Below are 14,762 nucleotides of genomic sequence, written 5' to 3'. Positions count from 1 at the left end.
TCCATTCATTTATGTGGAGCTGCCGGACACAGATCCCGGAAGTCCAGTGCTTCTCATGGAGCACTTTGGGGGAATTTCTGTCCCCCATTCTCCTTTTCGCTGGGGGTCCCAGCAGTCAGACCCACAGTGATCACACATGTATCCCCTATTCTGTGGATAGGGGATACATGTGTTTGGTGGGACAACCCCTTTAATGGCAGAGCGGGGAGATACCTCCCTGCTCTGCCGTAGTGTTCAATAGTATCTGCGTCTTAAGGACACAGATACTATTGAACAAGACATCGCTAGCGCTGTAGCAGACATGGCGGCTGCTAGTGTCGCCACCAGGCATGGGGGGCCCATGATGGCGGGCGACACGGGCCCCCTCATGCCGCGGACCCCGTTGCAGCCGCTATAAATGCTACAGCGGTATTTATGCCACTGTGTTGTACATCTTACACTGGTATGATTGCCCAGCCATGTGACCCAGTGGTGTAATATTATTTTACGCGACAAGGCAACACCATCCTGCTTCTTCTACACATACAGTACTACTGTCACAAGATATATCCCACCATTCTCCTTACTTCCTACCTACAACATGGACTGCTGACAAATACAAAATTACAAAATTGTGCGGGTATAATCTCTTTACAGTAAATACTACATTTCATTTACTCTACCAGAAGGAAAAAATTTGGAGTAATTCCATTATTTACAATTACTGGATTTCCCCATGTAACAGTGTATGTTATCACAAAATACAGCATGGGTTGTGAGGGGATTTAGAATTTCTCTGTTAGGTCCTTGAGATCGGGCATAGACTATTGCTGAAAGGCTATGGAAACTTTTGAACACAATTTTTGTTTATTTGCTTCTTAAATGCAAAATTGAGCAACTTTCTAAATATTGTTGAATAAATATTTTTGACCATTTTTTGTGCTGTAGAATCTATGCAACTATTTAACTTAGTGAGTTGTGCTGCTGCTTCAGAAATATATCCAACAGCACACTGCTCCTGGCTATTGTTGGCTCAGGGCTGATGTACAGTAATCTGCCCTTTTTGCGCTACCCTTCCCTCTTCTTATAGTAGCACAGTGTTCCAGATATCAGCAGGGAGCGGAGTAAGTTATACAGAGCAGGCAGAACTAGAGTATTGATAGAAAGGAGATGATCCATGACAAAGGCTGCCAGGGAAGAATCACACACGCTTTATATCAACACACACACACACACACACACACACACACACACGCACGCACGCACGCACACACACACACACACACACGCAGCATCAGTGTCTGTGTCAGCACAGGGAATTGGGGATTATATAGGAGTTGTATTGGAAGGGGAAAGCAGTACAAGAATGAAACTGTGCTGCTGATACATGTCAGCTAGTGAAGGCAGCACCATCCTGGAGTCACATAACACACATTAGGCATGTATTACTGTGAGAAACATAACCACAAGAGAAAGCCTGAAACTAGGAGCAGGTTTTAAACTACATATCCATTGTATGTGATATATGTATTGATTGCTTGCTTGCTACAAAGTTTGCAAAAGTGACATAATTTAAAACCATTTTTCCTTTGCAGCTTCCTTCCTGCTGAGTAGCTGACTAGGGGGAGGGGTTAGCTGGTACCAGGTGCTATAAATCAGGCCTCAGTACTCTGTAGAGCCTGCTCTGTGGATTGAAAAGACAAGTGGGTTGTAGATCAAGTGGAGTTCCAAAAACCGGAGTTGAAAAGAGGAGTTAAAGCCCCAGTAAGTACTCTTCTTCTACTTCTTTTTATTTTTGATTAACAACTGTTCGCTGTTTTTTTTGTAACTTGGATAATGGATAGCAAGATTGGAGATTTTCTTCAGTGCACAGTTTGCCATATGTATGCACGACTGGAGCTGGAGTTCCAGGGTGAATATCTCTGTGGCAGATGTGAGCATGTTGGTCACCTGGAAGCTCGTATTAGAGATCTGGAGGAGCAGAATGCAACACTGAGGAGGATATACAATCTTGAGCTGAGCTTGCTGCTCACGGAGCATGCAGTTAGTGGGTTAGAACTGAAGGGTGAAGACATGGGTGAGCAGGATCAGGTAAGTAGCTGGGTTAATGTAGTTAGGGGCAGTAGAAAGGGGTCAAAGAAAAGGAAGGCCGACCCCCTGTTTCTGACATTCCAGGCAAAATTGCCAAGTTGGGTGATGATGCGAGGGTGTCGGTCTCAGAAATGGCAGCCCTAGTGGATACTGATCTCCCTAACAGCCGGGAGAACAGCCCAGCTAGTAGTCGGCGGGATGGTAATGCAGGTAAGCCAAGACAATTGATAGTCGTAGGGGATTCTATAATCAGGAAGACGGATAGAATAATTTGTCGCCAAGACCACCTCAACCGAATGGTTTGCTGTCTCCCTGGTGCCAGGGTTCGGCATGTGGTGGAACGGGTGGACAAATTGCTGGGAGGGGCTGGTGATGATCCAGCTGTCGTGGTCCATGTCGGTACCAACGACAGAATAAATGGTAGGTGGAGGAGCCTTAAGAATAATTTTAAAGAACTAGGCTACAAGCTGAAGGGAAGGACCTCCAAAGTAGTATTCTCAGGAATACTGCCTGTGCCATGCGCATCACAGGAAAGACAGCGGGAACTCAGGGAGTTAAATGCATGGCTGAAGTCTTGCTGTAGAGGAGAAGGATTTGGGTTCCTAGAGCACTGGGCTGACTTTTCATTGGGGTACAAACTGTATTCTGCAGATGATTTGCACCTAAATGGAAGGGGGTCCGCTGTGCTGGGGGAGAGAATTCTAGCTGGGGTGGTGGAGTATTTAAACTAGGGCTGAGGAGGGAGGTCAATGTAGAAAAAAAAGGGGTAGCCAGGTTAGAGAGGGGTCAGACTATATTGGTGGGGGGAGAAACAGAATGTGGGGAGAGGACTAGACAACAAGATAAGGAGATCCTTTCGTTACAAAACATCAGTGTAAATAAAAAGGCCCAAATAATGTCAAATCACATTTCTGATAATAAAAGTGAAAAACTGACAGGCAAGTTAAAGTGTATGTTCACAAATGCCAGAAGTCTAGCAAGCAAAATGGGGGAGCTGGAGGCCTTGATACTGGAAGAAAATATAGATATAGTTGGTGTTGCTGAAACATGGCTGTACTCTTCACACGACTGGGCTGTAAATCTACAGGGTTTTACACTTTTTCGGAAAGACAGGACAAATAGGAAAGGTGGTGGGGTATGTCTGTATGTGAGAAATGATATGAAGGCGAGTGTGAAAGAGACAATAGTGGGTGAATACTGTGAGGAGGTTGAAACCTTGTGGGTGGAACTAGAAAGGGAGGTAAACACTGAAAAAATTACTTTTGGTGTAATCTATAGACCCCCCAATATAACTGAGGAGATGGAAGTTCAGCTATATAAACAGATGTAGCGGGCTGCACAGGCGGGTACTGTAGTGATAATGGGAGATTTTAATTTCCGGGATATTAATTGGTGTCGTGGTTCAGCTTCAACTGCAAAGGGGAGACATTTCCTCAACCTGTTGCAGGAAAATTTTATGGGCCAGTTTGTGGAAGACCCGACTAGAGGTGAAGCTCTGTTGGATCTGGTAATTTCTAATAATGCAGATGTTGTTGGGAATGCCAATGTTCGTGAAAACCTCGGTAACAGTGATCATAATATAGTTACATTTTACCTATACTGTAAAAAACAAACGCAGGCTGGGAGGGCAAAAACATTTAATTTTAAGAAAGCCAATTTCCCCAGGATGAGGGCGGCAATTCAGGATATGGACTGGGAAGAACTAATGTCAAATAATGGAAAAAATGATAAATGGGAGATTTTCAAATCTACTTTGAGTTATTATAGTGCAAAATTTATTCCTATAGGTAACAAGTATAAACGACTCAAATTAAACCCCACATGGCTTACACCTTCTGTGAAAGGGGCAATACACGACAAAAAAAGGGCATTTAAAAGATACAAATCTGAGGGTACAGCTGTAGCCTTTGTAAAATATAAAGAGCTTAATAAAATCTGTAAAAATGTAATAAAATTAGCAAAAATACAAAATGAAAGGCAGGTGGCCAAGGATAGTAAAACAAATCCCAAAAAATATAAATGCTAAAAAGCCAAGGTCTGAACATGTAGGAGCCCTAGATAGTGGTAATGGGGAGTTGATCACAGGGGATCAAGAGAAGGCAGAGTTACTAAATGGGTTCTTTAGCTCTGTATATACAACAGAAGAAAGAGCAGCTGATGTAGACGGTGCCAGTGCTGTTAATATATCAGTTGATATACTGAATTGGATGAATGTAGATATGGTCCAAGCTAAATTAAATAAAATAAATGTGCACAAGGCCCCGGGACCAGATGGGTTACACCCTAGAATTCTTAAAGAGCTTAGTTCAGTTATTTCTGTCCCCCTTTTCATAATATTCAGAGAATCTCTAGTGACTGGTATAGTGCCAAGGGACTGGCGCAGTGCAAATGTGGTGCCTATTTTCAAAAAGGGCTCTAGGTCTTCCCCGGGTAATTATAGACCAGTAAGCTTAACATCCATCGTGGGGAAAATGTTTGAGGGGCTATTGAGGGACTATATATAGGATTATGTGACAATAAATAGCATTATAAGTGACAGCCAGCACGGTTTTACTAAGAACAGAAGTTGTCAAACTAACCTGATCTGTTTTTATGAAGAGGTGAGCAGAAGTCTAGACAGAGGGGCCGCTGTGGATTTAGTGTTTTTGGACTTTGCAAAGGCATTTGACACTGTCCCCCATAGACGCCTAATGGGTAAATTAAGGACTATAGGTTTAGAAAATATAGTTTGTAATTGGATTGAGAATTGGCTCAAGGACCGTATCCAGAGAGTTGTGGTCAATGATTCCTACTCTGAATGGTCCCCGGTAATAAGTGGTGTACCCCAGGGTTCAGTGCTGGGACCCCTATTATTCAACTTATTTATTAATGATATAGAAGATGGGACACCAAGCTATGTAATATAGATCAGTCTATGGAAGATGTTCATGAATTGCAGGCAGATTTAAACAAACTAAGTGTTTGGGCGTCCACTTGGCAGATGAAGTTTAATGTAGATAAATGTAAAGTTATGCATCTGGGTACCAACAACCTGCATGCATCATATGTCCTAGGGGGAGCTACACTTGCGGATTCACTTGTAGAGAAGGATCTGGGTGTACTTGTAAATCATAAACTCAATAACAGCATGCAGTGTCAATCAGCTGCTTCAAAGGCCAGCAGGATATTGTCGTGTATTAAAAGAGGCATGGACTCACGGGACAGGGATGTAATATTGCCACTTTACAAAGCATTAGTGAGGCCTCATCTAGAATATGCAGTTCAGTTCTGGGCTCCAGTTCATAGAAAGGATGTCCTGGAGTTGGAAAAAATACAAAGAAGAGCAACGAAGCTAATTAGGGGCATGGAGAATTTAAGTTATGAGGAAAGATTGAAAGAATTAAACCTATTTAGCCTTGAAAAAAGACGACTAAGGGGGGACATGATTAACTTATATAAATATATTAATGGCACATACAAAAAATATGGTGAAATCCTGTTCCTTGTAAAACCCCCTCAAAAAACAAGGGGGCACTCCCTCCGTCTGGAGAAAAAAAGGTTCAAGCTGCAGAGGCGACAAGCCTTCTTTTCCGTGAGAACTGTGAATCTATGGAATAGCCTACCACAGGAGCTGGTCACAGCAGGGACAGTAGATGGCTTTAAAAAAGGGTTAGATAATTTCCTAGAACAAAAAAATATTAGCTCCTATGTGTAAAAATTTTTCCTTCCCTTTTCCCGTCCCTTGGTTGAACTTGATGGACATGTGTCTTTTTTCAGCCGTACTAACTATGTAACTATGTAACTATGTAATATCAGGGGGTCTGAAAATGAATGAAGGAATGAATTGAGATTGAAGCCTGAAACTTATCGCAACTTTTTGTAACTTATCTTAACCACTTAAATATGTAAAAATTATTTTCTTGTCAAAATATAAGCGAATATAAGAAACTTTGTAATATATGTTATTAAAGAAAAATATAGACATGACCAGGGGCGTAGCTAAAGGCTCATGGGCCCCGATGCAAAAGTTCTTATTGCCCCCCCCCCGCATACTTCTCATGGCCGACGGTCCGCAGCTTTCAGCTGCATCGCTGGGTCTCCTAAGTGACCCGATAATGCAGCACTAGCAGCCAGGGGCGTCATACTTAAAATGTCAGGGGAAATAGCCCTAATACATATGTGTCCGACCAAAAAAATGTGTGTGTGTGTGTGTGTATAAGAGACAGCATAGCCTATCTATAGCCCTACGACCCCATAAACTATTGATAGGATTAGATACATTGGCTCAACAGACAGTATCACACATGATAGGATTAGGGTATGTGCACACGATAGCTGCCTTTTACGTCTGAAATTACAGACTGTTTTCAGAAGAAAACAGCTCCGTTGTTTCAGACGTAATTGCTCGTCCTCGCATTTTGCGAGGCGTCTTTGACGGCCGTAAATTTGAGCTGTTCTTCATTGAATTCAATGAAAAACGGCTCAAATTACGTCCAAAGAAGTGTCCTGCACTTCTTTGACGAGGCAGTCTTTTTACGCGTCGTCGTTTTACAGCTGTCAAATGACGACGCGTAAATTACAGGTCGTGGGCACAGTACGTCGGCCAACCCATTCAAATGAATGGGCAGATGTTTGCCGACGTATTGGAGCCGTATTTTCAGGCGTAAATCTAGGCATAATACGCCTCGTTTACGCCTGAAAATAGGTAGTGTGAACCCAGCCTTAGATACAGTGGCTCAGCAGACAGTATCACACATGATGGGATTAGATACACAGCTAAGGAGCCAGTATAACACATTATAGGATTAGATACAGTGGCTCAGCAGTCAGTATTACACATTATAGGATTAGAGATAGGGCCCAGCAGACAGTATCACACATGATAGGATTACATACAGCAGCTCAGCAGACAGTATCACACATGATAGGCTAAGATACAGTGGCTCAGCAGACAGTATCACACATGATAGGATTAGCTATAGGGCCCAGCTCGCTGACATTACGGCTCCAGCGTTGGACCCAGGAAAGGTAAGAATAATAATTGTTCTGCTTTTTTATGTGTTACTAATTATTTTTGTGTGTTTGTGTTTTTTTACAAGTTCGGTTGTTGGACTACTTTGGATTCGAGGACTACTTCAATGACAGCGTTTTTTTATTCTCAATAAAATGGTTAATGGGGGTTGTGTTTTTTTATTTCAATAAAATATTTTTTCTGTGTACTTGTACTTTTTTAAACTTTATTATTACCACCCTAGTAATGGCCGCTGACTGATTGACAACCTCCATTACTAAGGCGGGGCTTAATGTTAGCAGGTGCAGAGGCTAACACTAACCCCCATTATTACCCGGGTACCCACCGCCACCAGGGGTACTGGGAAGAGTCGGTTACGAACCAGTACCCGACCATCTGCAGTGACAGTTAGGCACCGGGGCGGCTGCAGGCTGGTAGTATTAGGCTGGGGAAGGCCAAAAACAGTGGTACCTACCACCCTGGTAATGCTGCCTGCTGCTGCTGTGTTGTATCTGGCCGGTTATGAAAATTGGGGGGGACCCCACATCGTTCTTTCCAATTATTTTTATTTTCTTTTCTTAAAATGACATGGGCCCCCCCCCCCCATTTTTCATAACCAGCCAGATACAATAAAGAAGCAGCAGCCTAGCATTACCAGGGTGGGAAGCGCCACTGTATCTGGCCTTTCCCAGCCTGTTAATACCAGCCTGCGGCCACCCCATTGCGCAGCCATCACTACAGGTGGTCAAGTACTGGATCGTACCTGGCTCTTCCCAGCACCCCTGGTGGCGGTGGGTACCGGGGTAAAAAAGGGGGTTAGTGATAGCCTCTGCACCGGCTAACACTAAGCCCCGCCTTAGCAATGGATGCTGTCAATCAGCCGGCGGCCATTACTAAGGCGGTAGTAAAAAAACACAAAGACATAGAAAAAATATTTTATTGAAATAAAAAAAAAACACACAACCCTCAGTAACCATTTTATTGATAATAAAAAAAGCCGTCATCTAAGTAGTCCTGGAATCCGACGTAGTCCAACGACCGAACCTGTAAGAAAACACACAAACAATGATTAGTAACACATGTGTTAGGCTTAGATACAGGGCCCATGTGTGATACTATCTGTGGGACCCTGTATCTAAGCCTACCACAAGGTAGGCTTAGATACAGGTTCGAGCAGACAGTAATCTCATACAGTAATACAGGGCCCATCAGACAGGATCACACATGGGCCATGTATCTAAGCCTACCATGTGATTGGCTTAGATACAGGGCCCAGCAGACAGCATCACACAATCTGTGATCCTGTCTCATGGGCCCTCTAAGCCTGCCTACATCGTAGGCTTAAAGGACTTGTCCAGTCCCTAAACATTGATAGCCTATCCTCAGGATTGCTGTGTTTATGTGATCCATATATGTGGGGTTAGTGACTGCCTCCACTTGTTGTTCTTGCACTCCTCCCATTCTGCCCTGGGTGATTTTAATCAGTTCAATGCTGGATCCTACCATCCCCAGGTATATATGTAGGCTTAGTCCCAGTTCTGGGTGTATGTGCAGAGTAGGTCCCCACCTTACAGAGGTCGCCTTGTCGTGGCAGGTGGGCTAACACTTTTTGATCAAAATGTGCACTAAGAACCTCCCTATTTGTAAGTAGATTTAGCTTTAGTGCATATTTATTTATATTTAGTGGTTTAGGTGGCATTAGTGTCGCAGGGTGCTGTCACCATTCTATGTTTGCTGTATATCTGCAGTCATGGGTGTTCTTGCACCTGCATACATTTTGTATCATTTAGTTGGAATGTGCTGTTCAACTTTTTGCTGTGTTTATGTGATCCATATATGTGGGGTTAGTGACTGCCTCCACTTGTTGTTCTTGCACTCCTCCCATTCTGCCCTGGGTGATTTTAATCAGTTCAATGCTGGATCCTACCATCCCCAGGTATATATGTAGGCTTAGTCCCAGTTCTGGGTGTATGTGCAGAGTAGGTCCCCACCTTACAGAGGTCGCCTTGTCGTGGCAGGTGGGCTAACACTTTTTGATCAAAATGTGCACTAAGAACCTCCCTATTTGTAAGTAGATTTAGCTTTAGTGCATATTTATTTATATTTAGTGGTTTAGGTGGCATTAGTGTCGCAGGGTGCTGTCACCATTCTATGTTTGCTGTATATCTGCAGTCATGGGTGTTCTTGCACCTGCATACATTTTGTATCATTTAGTTGGAATGTGCTGTTCAACTTTTTGCTGTGTTTATGTGATCCATATATGTGGGGTTAGTGACTGCCTCCACTTGTTGTTCTTGCACTCCTCCCATTCTGCCCTGGGTGATTTTAATCAGTTCAATGCTGGATCCTACCATCCCCAGGTATATATGTAGGCTTAGTCCCAGTTCTGGGTGTATGTGCAGAGTAGGTCCCCACCTTACAGAGGTCGCCTTGTCGTGGCAGGTGGGCTAACACTTTTTGATCAAAATGTGCACTAAGAACCTCCCTATTTGTAAGTAGATTTAGCTTTAGTGCATATTTATTTATATTTAGTGGTTTAGGTGGCATTAGTGTCGCAGGGTGCTGTCACCATTCTATGTTTGCTGTATCCTCAGGATAGGCCATCAATAGCTGATGTGTCGGGGTCCATCTCCCGGGACCCGCCAATCAGCTGTTTTGAAGGGGCCGCAGCACTCATACGAGAGCGACTTCCCCTTCAGTTCCCTTACTCGCTCACACTGTGAATCGCCGACACGGATTCACAGTGTGACCGGAATGAAGTGACCGGAATGAAGGGGAAGCAGCTCTCGTACGAGTGCTGCGGCCCCTTCAATACAGCTGATTTGCCGGCTCCCGGGAGTCGGACCCCGCCAATCAGCTTCAGCAGACAGGGATATTAATCTTACCCTCCTCTTCAGCCGCGGCGGAAGTCCTGTCCTGACTCCATCCATCACGATGTTGTGCGCGGCGCATAGCGTTGTGACGTCATGCTCTGCACACAGTGCTGTGACGTCAGGACCTCCGCTGCGATTCTGGAACCAGGAAGGTAAGTACTATCAGTTACTATAGTAAGAGGGGCCCGCGGCCCGAGTTACTACAGTAAATTTTTATTGATGTGGTGCGGGGGGCTGCGGGCCTCCCTGGCTTCGAGCCTGGTCGGAGTTGCGACCGCTGCGACCCCTATAGCTACGCCACTGGACATGACTGTTGTGGCCAGCGATTGGCTGTAGCAATGACGTGACAATTCAACACATTATCACTTCAGTAAGGTAAACACAAACAAGCAGGGGAACAGTAGACTGGTGGCGTGGAGTGGTAGGGATTTAAAATGTGATTATGTGCTTCTTTGTTATGTTATAGGATAAGCAGTTGCGTGTTTATTTGTTTATTAAGCCCAGAAGACCCCTTTAAGCCTATGTACACATAATTGCTGCAGACTTTTTTGTCTGGATTTGCAGGCGGAAAATCCGCTGCGTATTACAGTAGTAGCAAAGTGGATGAGATTTTATGAATGCATACACTACAGAAAATTTCAATGCAGAGATGCTGCGGAATGGTTGCAAATTTGTTGCAGATTTGCCCGATTTAGTTCAATAGGAAAGTGAAAATCCACGGCAAATGTTGCATTTCTTGCTGCGAAACAGCTGCACTTCTGCAAGCATTGCAACTAAAGGGGAAAAAAAAGTTTTTCCTCTATAAAAAAATAGACCATACTCATCTTCCCTGGCACTCCCGTATTGACACGTCTCTGTTTCCTTCAATGGTCTCTGTTGAGCAGGCCTCCTGAGATTACCTTTTGTCCCATGTGACCACTGCAGCCAATTCCACGAGTCAGCTTCACATGGGATGAGAAGTCACCCCAGGAGGCCGGCTGCACAGGGACCAGCCAATGGGAGCAGGGAGGCCTCACTACTGAAGTGTCAGAGGCGGTAAGCATAGTCTATTTCTTTTTTTTATAAATCTCCTCTTCTCCCCTATACTTCTTTGCAGCGGCAAGCTCAGCCAAAATATTGTACCAAATCAAACATGATTTGGTGCAGACTTTCTGAAGGATTTCCCTGTAGAATCTGGATCTGATTTGCTGCAGCAGTTGTCTGTAGTAAATCCGACCCTAAGGCTTCCCTGTTCTATTCTAAGAGTGCTCTTAATGCAATCAGGAGCAATTCCATTAATATTAGTATTATTATTTTTATGTTTTTGCAATTACCTTCAAGTGTGTAAAGTTCTTCAAACTCGAGGTATATATTTATTTATATATTATTTTGGTTATGTATTAACATTTTCTTTATTTTGTTTGGCAGTAAATGTTTTAGATCCATATCTGCAAACTACTTATAAGGTGAAACCTCCAACAGTCGATTAATGGCTCTTGAAAATACACCAGATACTGTATGTAGATTGGAGGAATTGGGAGGTTAGAAGAATAAACATAGACACAATTTCTTGAAGATCTGGCAAACATGGTTGGACTTCACCATTAGGAGGACCTAAACCCTTCCTGTCATACTTATTATGCAGTTTATTCCAAATCTCTATTAAACTGAATTGCATGCTTTATATCTTTTATTTGGTGACCAAAGTAACAACTGATAGCCTTTGCTATCACTCCATTCACTTTGTTAGTTGATGATAGTTGTTGGTTAATTATTTTATTGTCCTTTTCTATGGTTTACAAACACTGTCTAGCAATGTGACCTATTTATATATGTCCTCATTAGTACAATGATGATTTTTGATGAGTGTTTAATAAAAACAAAGTTTTGGGGAAAAAAATAATTCTGGTAAAGAACAAAAGTGTGTTTAGAGGTACAGGGCACAAGGCCTTTCACCCTGATACCTAGGGGCACTATATGTTTTATTTAGTGGCCAGACAGCCTAGGATTTATTTTGTTGTACTTATTTTTGTGTTTTGTCTTTTTCTTCACGGAGAGGTAATAAAACTGCCTGAGGCTAGTTGTTTGAGACCCACATTTACTTTGGAGGGAACTTCCATTGTTTGCCAACCCTTTTAAGAGAGGGTGTTCCCATGAGCTGATTCCCTTGAAAATCTCACAATAATATATACATTTCATATATATATATATATATATATATATATATATATATATATATATATATATATATATATATATATATATAGTTAGGTCCAGGTAGGTCCAGTTAGGAAAATAAAAAATATATACATTTTAGTTGTTTACCAAAACATGTTGAATATACAGTTATATAATAAATATGGTCTTAAAGTGCAGACTCTCAGCTATAATTTGAGGGTATTCACATCCTAATTTGAGGAAGGGTTTAGGAATTACAGCTCTTTAATATGTAGCTACCTCTTTTTCAAGGGACCAAAAGGTAATTGGACAATTATCTCAAAAGCATTTTAATGGGCTGCACGGGCTATTCCCTCGTTAATCCATTATCAATTAAGCAGGTAAAAGGTCTGGAGTTGATTCCAGGTATGGTATTTGCATTTGGAAGCTGTCGCTGTGAACCCACAACATGAGGTCAAAGGAGCTCTCAATGCAAGTGAAACAGACCATCGTTAGGCTGAAAAAAATTAAGAAATCCATCAGAGAGATAGCACAAATGTTAGGAGTGGTCAAAACAACAGTTTGGCATATTCTGGGGAAAAAAAGAGCGCACTGGTGATCTCGTGAACTCCAAAAAGCCTGGACATCCATGGAAGACAACAATGGAGGATGATCGCAGAACCATTTCTACAGTAAAGAAAAACACCTTCACAACATCTACCCAAGTGAAGAACACACTCCTGGAAGTAGGTGTATCAGTATCTAAGTCTACCATAAAAAGGGGACTTCATGGGAGCAAATACAGAGGGTTCACCACAAGGTGCAAACCATTAATCAGCCCTAAAAATAGAAAGGCCGGATTAGACTTTGCCAAACAACATGTAAAGAAGCCAGCCCAGTTCTGGATTGGCATTCTTTGGACAGATGAAACGAAGATCAACTTGTACCAGAATGATAGGAGGAAGAAAGAATGGAGAAGGCTTGGAACGGCCCATGATCCAAACCACACCACATCCTCTGTAAAACATGGTGCAGGCAGTCTGATGGCATGGGCATGCATGGCTGCCAATGTCACTGGGTCCCTAGAGTTTATTGATGATGTGTCAGAAGCAGCCGGATAAATTCTGAAGTGTTCAAGGATATACTTTCTGCTCAGATTCTACCAAATGCAGCAAGGTTGATTGGACGTCGCTTCACAGTGCAGATGGACAATGACCCAAAACATACTGCGAAAGCAACCCAGGAGTTTTTATAAGGCAATGGCCAAGTCAATCACCAGATCTCAACCCGATCGAGCATGCATTTCACTTGCTCAATACAAAACTTAAGGCAGAAAGTCCCACAAACCAGCAACAACTGAAGACACCTGCAGTAAAGGCCGGGCAAAGCATCACAAAGGAGGGAACCCAGCGTTTGGTGATGTCCATGGGTTCCAGACTTCAGCCAGTCATTGATGGCAAAGGATTCTCTTCAAAGTATTAAAAAAAACAAAAACATTTTATTTATGGTAATGTTAATTTGTCCAATTACTTTTGAGCCCCTGAAATGAGGAGGCTTTGTAGAAAAATGGTTTCAATTCCTAAACGTTTCACAGGATATTTTTGTTCAACTCCTTGAATTAAACCTGAAAGTCTACACTCTATTGCGTCTCAGTTGTTTCATTTCAAATCCAATGTGGTGGCATGCAGAGCCCAAATCATGAAGATCGTGTCACTGTCCAGATAATTCTGTCCCTAGATGTATGTATATATATATATATATATATATATATATATATATATATATATATTCACCCTCTAACATACCTTTGGTGTTTTTGTAAGTGTTATTTTTTTTATTCTCATGCTTGCTGAATAATTGGGTTCTTTCTAGTATGATATTAGATCTGTATCTTGTGCTCTGACCAATCAGCTGCCTTTTCCCTGCTGCTTCCCCTCCCCTCTCACAGCATGCAGTCTTTCATACAGCCTAAGGTAGACAGACTTTTCAAATTCTCTTTCACAGCATGTCATGACTGTTTACAGAGATCCTGCAGGGAGGCAGAGGTGGACTACAGGCTGTGGAAGTTAAGAAAGATGACACTTTCCCCTAATAAGATATATTACAAAGTTTTATATGTTCACATGTACTACTGATTCATGCAACAAAAAGTTATACATTCTCTTGCAGTGCAATTATTAAGACAACTTCACTCACCATTTTGCACTTGCTGTTTCCCATCACTTTCACCAGACTTCTCTTGCTTACTTTGACTTTGTCCTGAGGAATCATCTTGTCTGTTTACATTTGGTAATCGAGTCCCATTAATATTTCCCTGACTAGATTCAGTGTGTTTGCCATCACTGGAATTTGTTTCTTTATTTGCCTCATTTTTGGATTGTGAAGATTTTTCTATTTCATTTTTTTCTTCTCTCTCATCATTCTTTTTATCATCTTTTTCTTGCAGCTTGTTTTCTTCTGCATCTTTCTTTGCCCTTTCTTCTGCATCTACAGAGAATAACAAGTAGCACAATCATTGGGTGTATGTTTTTTAAGTAGACCTAAAGCAAAGGAAATGCCATTAAAGTCTGATCGGATGGGGTGTTAGCCATGCAACCCAGTAGGACTGCTAGAAGTAAGTGGCCATGCCTCTAAGAAAATTTTGCAACCCTTCAGCTCCGCTCAGCATTTTTTGGAGACCGCATGATCGGCCA

The 14,762-nt window shown here is 42.4% G+C and overlaps 1 protein-coding gene across 6 annotated transcripts in view; it reads right to left on the bottom strand.

Moving 5' to 3' along the window:
- PDE1C (phosphodiesterase 1C) overlaps positions 1–14,762 on the bottom strand; it is an 851,320-nt gene that overhangs the window by 54,375 nt on the left and 782,183 nt on the right. For 5 of the 6 annotated variants that reach the window (XM_075826955.1, XM_075826954.1, XM_075826960.1 and 2 more), the window contains one exon: positions 14,266–14,556. In XM_075826955.1, coding sequence (XP_075683070.1) covers positions 14,266–14,556 — 291 coding nt within the window. Of the gene's footprint in view, positions 1–14,261; positions 14,557–14,762 lie in introns of all 6 variants that reach the window. The other variant, XM_075826958.1, reaches the window with a different exon arrangement.

Source organism: Rhinoderma darwinii, chromosome 5 (assembly GCF_050947455.1).
Source record: "Rhinoderma darwinii isolate aRhiDar2 chromosome 5, aRhiDar2.hap1, whole genome shotgun sequence".
Taxonomy (NCBI): domain Eukaryota; kingdom Metazoa; phylum Chordata; class Amphibia; order Anura; family Rhinodermatidae; genus Rhinoderma; species Rhinoderma darwinii.
The sequence above is the reverse complement of the archived record's forward strand: the minus strand, read 5'-3'. Positions and strand labels throughout refer to the sequence as shown.